Source organism: Drosophila bipectinata, chromosome 2L (genome assembly GCF_030179905.1).
Source record: "Drosophila bipectinata strain 14024-0381.07 chromosome 2L, DbipHiC1v2, whole genome shotgun sequence".
NCBI lineage: Eukaryota > Metazoa > Arthropoda > Insecta > Diptera > Drosophilidae > Drosophila > Drosophila bipectinata.
In genome coordinates this window covers 18,357,963-18,368,407 of record NC_091736.1, presented here as the reverse complement: position 1 = coordinate 18,368,407, position 10,445 = coordinate 18,357,963, and the positions used below count along the sequence as shown (strand labels likewise).

The following is a 10,445-nucleotide window of genomic DNA, read 5'->3' as shown; positions in this document are numbered from 1 at the left end:
ATGCGAGGCATTATCGGTGAAAAATTGATAGCTGCCGTTCCAGAGGCATCTCAGCCAATGCGAAAGTGGTGAAAAATGGATGAAATCGGGAGGCAGACTCCATCAATGAGCGGAAAATGTACATCATCATAAAAGTATGCTACAGAAAATTCATTTTGTGATATTCTGACTGTTAATTGCCTTTTATGGCAATTGATTAAGCAATTAAACGTGAATAAAGAACTGACATTGGTGATTTATTGCTTAAATTAAGGAATGAGTAGGCTATGACTATGATGTGTTAAATCGGAAATCTTCCCACTCCAATAACGACCTTGGCCGCAACCGTAAGGACCTTTCCTACAACAAAGAAAAGTGGTGTGAGAAAGGAAAACGAAGCAAGGAAAATCCCAAGCAAATAATTTGCCTATTCCACTATCTTTGAATCAATTTTCAACCCACTATCGGTCAGTTCACTTTGCACTCGCCTTCCTGGGTCACTTTGTAATGCTCCCATGGACTTGGCTGAAATTCCATAAGAATGTATCCGGTACCTTTTACCAGCTTATCAGTACACTAAGACTATAATCTAATACACTATATAATAAAATACACTAAAATCTAAGAAAAACTTCTAACGAAGGCTGCTTTTGAATACTATCTTGTAAGTTAAGTTATTATCTAGGCAATGATAATTTTTAAATAGTTTTATGATAATTATAAAAGTCCTCTTTAATATTTTTCAGTGCGCACCCCCTTGAGCATGTTAACTTTTCTTTGGCGCCAACAATTTCTGGCACTAGTTCAAAGTTCCCTTCTTTTCCAACGCCTTCTCCTGCCCGACTGCGGCTACTTAAACTCGTCGATGCCTTTTAAATTGAATGAAAGCACATTTTGATTGAAAAGGAAATTTACGGGGAACTTATATAGACACAGACAGGACACCGCAACAGTTTTCCGTTTTTAGTTTCAGCACCAGGGGGCAGGTCCAGCCACTATGGCTGCTTTAACATCCAATGTACCGTGGCTCGTCGCATCTCCTGGCCGAGTTATCAGTCAATTTTGGAAAATAAGGCAACGGGTTTTCCAAAAGGTTTCTCCCCCACTGTTCTAGTTTCTCGCTCTTTCCGAAGTATTTAAAAAGAAGGAATTCTTTTGGTTTCGGTCAATGGAAACTGAAAAACATGAAGCGTTTGAAGTCCGACCTCGTGATTAATTTCAGGCAACAACTAGTTGGCCAAGAGAAAGTTTGGCAATTAACCTTTCGTTTGAGGATTCAAATTTAAAGTCAAAGATCTCTAAGGGCTTTATTTGACATGGATACATATTTAGCATATAGTTAATACAGTTGGTATGCGAATATAGAATACATAGTGCGTTTAACTACAGATCTACTATATAGACACAATCATCATTTTCTACTTATAGGGGATATAATATTAATATAAGAATAGCTTTATTTGGTAAAAATTACTTCTACGTTGCTGTGCACAGTTATACATGTTTTCCAAGCCAAAAGTTAAATAGAATGCTTCTGTGTTGTGCCCGCTTTGCCCTGAAACCTTCGCCTACAAAAATTATTAAATTAACATTATAATTGATTTGTTCATCTTCTCAGTAGGTATTTGTGTTTTAGGTACTTCTTGACATTTTGACACATATAGGGAATAATAAATATATATATTTCTGATTAATTGATGCAATACAAAGCACATTCACTGTGATATTCAAGTTGTTTCAAGTAGTTTGTTTTCTTTGGGTTTCATTCTCCCTCGATCCTTCCAGCTTAAAACTTATCCCTGCAAGTTCCCTTATTCCAGTATATGAGTGAATGAGGTTTTTTTCAAGTACGATGCCGAATACTGAGTTATGTTGTGAACTGTTTATGATTTTGATATCCTCATACTCGGCTTACTATTCTGATTTGTTCAAAAGGATTTATATCCGCCAATACATATATGTGGTAATTCTTTTACCAATTTCTACATCAGGTATTTCGCGTAACCGTATTTTTCATTTGGCCAAGACACCCTCCACCGCCATGTTATTTGAGACAAGAACCAAGCGCCGCCGACAACTGTGGAAGCTAGTTCCGGCTGGTTGTGGACTTGGCTGTAGTGGCCAAGTTGGTTGCGGGCTCTTGGAGTGGAACCCATTGAGCTGTTGCGTTCTTGGCCCGGAAAATTTCCTCGAAAAATATTTTCTCCTCGGTGCGCACTTCCGGTGAATTTCCAATGATGGCGCGTCCCAAAATCTCACTTGAACCTGCAGAAATAGAGTGTTTTAACAGAAAATTAATCTAAAAACTTAAATATTTCCATCACAACTCACCCAATAAACCATCGTGGACTACAGAAAACTCCAGGACACAATTCTTCAGTGTTTCCTTTCCCACATCGAAGGCCAGTGCTTCATTGTAAACCGGATTCAAGGTTCCTCTCTGAACGCCTGTCTTGCGCTTCTTCATCTTCTTACCTCCGGGTCCTAGGAGAGTCACCTTTACATACGGATCTGATGAGTTTCGGGCATCGTCCACAATCCTGAGGTTCCGGGCCTTGATCAGCACCACCATCAACCGTTCTGCCGAAGGCAAGTAAGCCAGAGACACCATTATATCGCCGAGGTCCACCTTCATGTCCTGGGCCGAAGCGGAGCTCAACGGCGTCCATAGCTTCACCTGCTCACTCAAGTCCAGGTTGGCCAGGTGGATTTTGCTTCCCCCAATGCAAACGTGTCGGGAATAGGCGTCGAAATCGTAGAGTAGGATTTCCACAGTTCGCTTGTCTACAACTCCGGCGGTAACCTCGAAAACAAACTGCTCATCGAATACTAAGAGAAGGTCCTTTGTGAGTCCTAATTTCATAACTTCAAGGATAAAACCTACCTGGATTCAGAGTCTTCTTGTGAATGCGCGTTTGCCAAAAGTTCTTCTTGTCGGGCAGAAGTCGGACCTTGGCATAGGGATCTGCAGTGCCACTAAACTGCCTGGGCTGTAGGTTCTGGGCCTCCAATAACCTAACATTTAGAAGACCTCCTACGGGGTCGTAGCCAATACTCACGTGGAGATCGCCCCTAACTTCATTGATGGTCACAGGGTTTATGGTCTTTGGCTGGGAGTGCTGGAAAGGAATCTTTTAATCTCAGACCTCTTATCGAAGCTCCCTTACTTACGCTCCTGTACAGGGTCATATCGATTTTGGTGTGATCCAGTTTGGCATTCATCGAGGACACTCGCGGACGACCCGGGTGCATGGCCAGGACTACATGCTTGTCGGATCGGGCAATGGGAACCGAGGCGGTTGAGCAGTAGGAGAGAGTGTTCGACTTGAGGCTGCCGGTGGGCGAGGTGGGTGTGGGTGGGGCGGACTCTTCGGTGGTGTTCGACACCTGTTGCTGGATGGCCGAGGTGGAGGTGACCGAGGCCGGTACCCAGAAGGCCGGGTCGTTGTCCTCGCTCTTGAGGGAGGTGGGACTGAGGTTTCCGCCGTTTCCAGGCCCGAATTTCCCACGCGGCACCTCGTTCACGTTGTCCACATTGTAGCCCACGGCACCGGCAACCAGAGCCTCCCTGCTGGAAAGGAAAGGGGAGAACACATAGCATAGCAGGTTGTTATTGTGTACAATTTAGGGGCAACGAGGGTGCTCGAAAAGGCCCACTTGAAGTTGCCAAACATTTTCGAATTATTTTACACAAGCTTGCCATTTTCAGAAAGAAAAACACACTTATTTTTCCCCCGATCGCTGGGGAAGGGCAAATTGCATTACCCTGAGTGTTCCCGAATGTGTGCTTGTACCTACAAGGTATATTTAATACTCCGGTTGTCTCCCAAATTATACAAAATAAATGGAAATGTACTGGAAACAAAAAAAGATACTCTTTCTGAATGAATATTTTTCTGACACCCCAAGATTTATTTGAAAAAATTGGCCATTGAACTTGTCGCGCAAACATTTTTAAACGCAAGTGATTAATGAGTCTTTGGGGGCAGATTTTGCATGCCTTGATTAATTGTTTCGTAAATGAAATTTAATTAGGTTTGGCGAAACAAAGTTCGCATTGACTCACCTCTGTTGGTCCTCGTCCTTTTCGTTGGCCGACTCCAAGAGATTCTGCTCGAACCAGTTCAGGCGGTAGCGCTTCGAGCAGGTGGTGTAGAGGGCGGCCCCCACTGCAGAGACCACCAGAAAGGACACCGAGGCGTAGACGCCAATCTGGGCCAGGGAAATGTCCTCCTCACGTATGACAATGTCCATTGCTCCGGCTGCCGAGTAAAACAGGTATCCGAGGGTCAAGAAATGCATCAACTTCTTACACATAAAATAACATATGCTATTCTATTCTAGGTCCCCTGGTAACGTGGCTCAATTATATGAGCACCTTCTGACCCGCTCTCTGACCCGACTAATGACACCCAAACTAGCCATAAAACATTCATTAGCAAGTCAGGACCCCGTGTGTTTGGGCCTCATAAATAAATCAAAGCTCGGGCCCCACGTCCGACATTCATCTTGCCAGCCACCCCAGCCTTCCCAGCTTCCCCGGCTTCTACGGATTCTCTGGCTTTTTGGGTTATTAATTGAGCGGCTTAAGGTAGTGGTCGGGTGCTATTTTGCGGTTCTCCCGCAAATCCTGACCACAAGCACGTGCTGACAGTTCCAGGCTAGGATCAAAGAGGGACTCGGGGCAGGAGGCGACAGGAGGCTTTGTCTTTGTTGGACGGCAGCCACAAAATTGCTATAAAGGCGCCTCGTTCTCGGTTAGTCCGCAATTAGCCGAGCAAACTGCCAGGTGAACCCCACCATCCCACTCCCATGACCCCCACAAGAGTCCTCAAAAGTCCACCCACTCGCTCAAGAACAAGTACGAGGACAGAAAGGAAGGAGCTGAATGCTAAACTCGTGTAATTACTGAAAAATATGAAGGTTACTTTGCTGGCAAATCAGAACCCAATTGTTTTCTTAAGGAAACTTTATGATAGCCCCTAATCCTTGGCATGAATTGTTTGTAAGATAGTCAACATTATTTTTCACAGTGTCCTAGAAATGTAGGGAATGCACAAAAGTGCCAACAAGACGAAGCGATGTCTGTTCAAAAGCAAAATTTATAAGCGACTTGTTAATTAATTAGTACATTTATATTTATATTTTGCCGCTACCTTTGGATGAGTCTTTCTTTTCGTTTAGTCCCGGATCCTTTGGCTTTGTACCCGCCCCCCCACTTACCCCGTTTTCTTGGCAGTTTTGCAATTTACTCTTGGTTCATTATTTATTTACGGCCAACTTCCTTTTTTGGGCCGTGGGTCTTGGCCTTCTTTTACGGCCTTGCATGGGTCGTGTGCGGGTTCAATCCCCTACCTGTCCCACTGGTCCCCCACCTCTTGCTTTAAAGTCCTGGAAAATGATTTATGTTCCCCTATGTGAGTAGGCTCAGCCCACCTGGAAGACTGAGTACTTGTCGTGGGCTGGTGAACTTATGAAATTAGTTATAATTTGAATTTTGACAGTTCACGAGATAAGCGATTTCCCGAAACAATATGCTTTATATAGACCTTTTCAGTGAAATCTATTTGCCAGTCAATCGGGCTCTAATCCCTGGGCTTATTATTGAAATGCCACAGAGCTGATATGGCTACCTCGTTACTTTTTCCATTCATCCCGTGTTCCAACAAAGACCGAGCCCCGGCCCATGTAAATCACATATAACCCAATCAATGTCAAATTGGGCAGATCGCACAGCCGCGCCCACTCATTCATTCAATCACTGAGTCAGTCGCTCCGTCAGTCTGTCATTCGGTTGGATGCCTTTGTCCTGACAGCCCTACTATATCCTGGCATATGTGGTTTAAAACTGAAACTGAATTTCAAAAGGGAAGTTGTGGCTGCGATGTGGTTTTAAAAAATATATATAATAATATTTATAATCAAACACACTCCCTAAAATTATGAATGCCTTTGTTCTCTGACAAGCACCTGTTGGGGGAAGGTATGTTGAATCCTTTCCTGCTTCTGCTCCCTGGTTGGGACCCTGGTATTTGCCAACATGCATCATTCGCACATGTGTCTACCTGTGGGCATATTGGGATTTATTGCCGCTGCCATAAATTTCAATACAAAAACCGCGCTTTAGCCCTGCCCCCAGAGTCTGTCTGCCTGTCCGTCGGACTGCCTGTCTGTCTCCTTTCTCCTTGGCGAGCGGGCTTTGTAAATCATTTTGCGGCTTTATCGCGCACATTTTCACTTTTAGCTTTTCGCTGGAATCCCTAGATAAGGGACGCACTACTTCCGCCTGTGGTTCGCCGCTTTTGTTTGGCTCGCGGCCCGCGGCAAAGTCAAGGCCAGGAACATGGCAAGTCGTTAATGTGTTGACACAGAGTGACTAAAATTAAGTTTATCTAATCGATAAAATCAGCCGCATGGTTCATTGGCTGCCTGGGAAAACGGTGGGTGAGCGTGGGCCCTCGACCAGGCCAGCTCATGCCCGTGATTTCTTCTGGCCCGGCTGGCGATTTCATCATTCCACAAGTTACAAAAAGTGGAATAAATAGATACAGATGCCTTTCAGCGTCATCAGCGACTTCGAATTGCACAATTACGGGAAATTATGTTCATTAGTCTAATGAAGTGTTTTGTGGCTCAAAGACCCGAACACGGACTCACGCCCTGCTGCTTTTCAATTGCAGTTGTCAGCCAGCCGTATGCCCTATTATCCCCCGGGCTGGGTAGATGGACATTGTAAAGGAGCTTGAAATTGGGCTAAAAAATTATATATAATTTGGGTCTATTGTCCCTTCTCCTTAAATCCATTAAAGCCATTCAAAGTGCTCACATATCAATGACAAAAAACCTCCATGTCGAATCATATTCAGTTTGATTGAACGGAAGCTCCTCGTTTAAGATAAACCTGGCTCCATTAATCCACTGAAGAAGTTCCATTAAACTATCGTTTTTCCTCTACTTCCGGAAGCACTTTTCCTTATCCTTCCTGCATCCTTCCACATTGTTTAGCGCTTCCTGCCGTAGGGCATTGCGAAATCGTTCTCCCCACCCCAGCTCTCAGGAAGGAGTAATTATATTACGACATCAGGTCCGCCAGGATGCGCGTTGCCTTTGTCCTTTGGGTTGGACACGAGAGTGACCAGAAAAAAACACAAAAGCGAGCGTTCTGTGGCTGTTTTCTATGGGATGCACTGAAACAAATCATACTCGTACTGGAAAAATACAAAATTCTAGTTAACTTCTACTAAAAATGCTCATCCAATGAGAAGGTTCTATCTTTTTATGTGCATTTCTCGTCCTTTTTCATTAGCACAGCCCAGGTGTGGAATAAAACTTATGAAGGCTGCTAGCCAGGGATCCTTTGGGTTGTGTCCTCCCACGACTGCACTCTGCGCTTGGCTTTAACTCATCCAATGCAATTTTATATTCAGACACCCCAGGCCAACCTTCGGTCTGAATAAACAAGCTGTGGCTGTTTACCCAGGACGAAGGCCGGCCTCTAGAAGCTGACGGATGCAGAGGTCCTGCCCGTCAATAATCAGGCATCAGCAATTTGTACTACTCGCTGTAATGCCATAGTCGGACCCGGGCAACAACTTTATCCACATCATCAACATCATTATCGTCCATCTAGCCCCTTCTGCCCGGACTGTTGTCCGTCTCCGGAATGTCCTGTTTTCGTTATTCGAGTTGATTATCTCCCGCCAATGGCGGCCGCAGTTGTTTGTCCTGCTACCCCAATGTCAATGGGATCAGCGGGCCAAATGGGAGGCTGGCTTTGCTAATTAGCCATCAATGAATATATATGGCTTGTGGCGGGGATAAAAAGGATGTGCGTGGTGGGCAAAAGTTTGGAGCTGCCTCAAAGTTTGCGGTATGGAATAAGTATCTTGATAATCCCAGAGGATCGTATATAATGTATAAAAATGAGTTAAAACCAGGAGCTGTTCGGCCTCACTGTTGACAATCCTTCTATACTTTATTTGAAAATTCACGAGAATACCCGCATGCAATAAAAGCAAAGTTAAATATCCTATTAAAATCAACAACCATATGTCAATTTGCCACAGGCCATTAAACCATGGGACCCTGGCATGGCAACCCAGGAAAATATTGAAAATAAAATACAAAATAAAAGCCGAGAAAGCCCCGGTCGGGCAAGATAAACAGTAATTTAATAAAGTGAGCCAAAGTTATGCGCCCCAGACTAGCGGCGGGAGCATAAAAATAAACAATAAAACGCTCATTAAAACGCTGAAAATGTCCAAGGAGTAAACACCGTAACATGTTTACATGCGCACACGAAAAATGTTGCTAAAAAGGAAAACTGGCATGTGGGCTGCGGAAATAATAAGTGTGATATTAATACTTGAGCCTGGAACAAAAGGAGAGCCCGCCCATTGGGGGCCGGAGGCTAAAGAGCTGCCAATAACTCAACAAGTTAGCAAACATGGCTGCCTGTCGGGCCTCATTATTTCCTTCCTTTTTCCAGCCGCCTTTTACGGCCTGCGGCTGAATGGGCGACGTTTTTTGCATTAAAAATGCATTAATCTTTGGACATGTGATAAATATTCATGGCTCCGCGCCACTCGAAGACGTCTATAATAAATGCACTTCCCTATTGCAGCCTGTTGCCTGCCCGACACTCCACTCGCCAGAATGTAAGACGAAGGTCGCAAACCAGCAAAAAAATGAGCTCGATTCGAAACTCGGATTCCGGAATGGAGGTCGGGGGTCACGGTCACGGTGACGGTTACGTGCTACGGGTATTTCAAGGACCTGCCAGTTGTGTTTGAGTGGCTGCTTCACCGCCCAGGCTCACCGCCAGGTTAAACAGCCTCCGGCAGAGGAAGGAATTTTTTTCTTGTTTCGATGTCGGAGGAAATCCTTACTGGCTTTTCAAACAAAATCCGGCAAATTGGGTAACCTTATCCACATATGTCGGCAGAGATCCCAAGAGCCAGACTAATTAAATTAAAATACGCTTTTCCTTTCAGGGAAGATACTTCACAGCCACTGCACACAGGGCGTATACGCAATGCAATCACTTCAATCAGTAATCAACTGCAAAAAGGTAAAGAGGGTGCTCAAAGTGATGCGAAAATTCATTTTCCAAAGCAAACACATCTGATGAAAATCCGATATGAAAAATTGATGGATATTAACTGCCGTTTACCTACTTATTCCATCCTTATTTCTTAAAAAAAAAGTCAAATTTCCCCTTGAATTTAAATATATAAAAAAAACATGACAGACTAAGTTCTCTTTTTGGTTTTCCATTTCTATTGCCCAGCCATATCGGCTTTCACAACAATTTCACTTAGAACCTTTCTCTGGAAATGAGACCCCTCGTTTTCAGTAAAGCATTTCCGAATAAAAATTCAAAAGACAAACTTTTACAATAAAAGTTTGAGGGAAACTTCGGTTGACTATACAGAGTCCTAGGCTATGGACTCGTAAAGTTTCAATTAAATTTCAACAACAGTGCTTCTCATATCATTCCTTAGTTTATGAAATATTCTTTGATATACTGCGTAAGTTTTGACGGGCTTTTGGATTCAAAAACATTTTTCAATACATTCATATGCAAATGGAGTGGTAAATAAATCATTCGATTGTGTCAGCACTTACCCTTTGATTATTTGCAATAATGTGAGCAAACAATTTTGTTATTCAAATCGCGGCATGCAATTTTCCGCAACAATATGTTTGCGAAATCCTTTGATGGTCCAACGTGGCGTATGCGCAATTTGCTCTACACCGAGTCCCGCATACTGTGCGAGCTTACAGGCCTAACGAGTTTTTCGAAAACAATTTCCTTATTAACGGGCTTTCATAAATTTGTAATTCAATAATCCTTTTTTCCACACTGGTCAATTATTTCAATGGATTCTCAAAGTGAAAGCGATAAGGAAGGCGGTTGGCTTTTGTTTTTGAGGCTCACGCGCTTGAACAACTTGGCCGGAGCGTTGCTGGAACTCGACTGTGTTGTTGTTCACCGAAAATTACACGCAGTTGGCCCGATGTCATGTTCCATCACCCACACACTCACATTCACACTTACACCAATGCACACGCACACTCACGCAAACAGGAAGCGGGAGACTTTGCTTTCGATTTGGAAAAGTACGTTACACCCTCTGGTTTAAGGAAAATGGGCCTTATAGGACCTTATTTCATATAAATTATTTATCAACTATCAATATCCGGTACTTTCAACCAAATGCATAAATATGCAATTAATTCCTTTCGAACCCATTTCAGGGAAAGCTCTCCAACAAGCAACAGCTGGCTCATTTTCCAAAAGCCCGCGAACTCACAAATGATTCATAGCTAGCGTTTCCCGCTAAAAGCTTCATTTCAAATAAGCTTTTCGAGGATAAAAGGCGTCTTTGACGTTGCCACCTGGTAAATAAAACTGTCAGTTGGCTAAGAATCTCAAAAAACGCTTTTTAAATGGAAAAACTCTT

At 43.6% G+C, this 10,445-nt stretch overlaps 1 protein-coding gene across 2 annotated transcripts; it reads right to left on the bottom strand.

Annotated features, from left to right (window-relative positions):
* Positions 1-1,260: 1,260 nt before the first annotated feature.
* Sytalpha (Synaptotagmin alpha) lies at positions 1,261-9,973 on the bottom strand. 2 transcript variants are annotated; one of them, XM_070277670.1, is made up of 6 exons: positions 9,607-9,973; positions 4,046-4,241; positions 3,151-3,550; positions 2,864-3,098; positions 2,311-2,808; positions 1,261-2,244 (listed from the first exon to the last, which is right to left on the bottom strand). In XM_070277670.1, exons 2-6 carry the CDS (start codon positions 4,231-4,233, stop codon positions 2,066-2,068), a joined length of 1,500 nt encoding a protein of 499 aa, XP_070133771.1. In that variant the 5' UTR covers positions 4,234-4,241; positions 9,607-9,973; the 3' UTR covers positions 1,261-2,065. The 2 variants fall into 2 exon arrangements, with proteins under 2 accessions (XP_070133771.1, XP_017107041.2); XM_017251552.3 differs by having other exon boundaries at positions 3,151-3,547.
* Between the last annotated feature and the right edge of the window lie 472 nt (positions 9,974-10,445).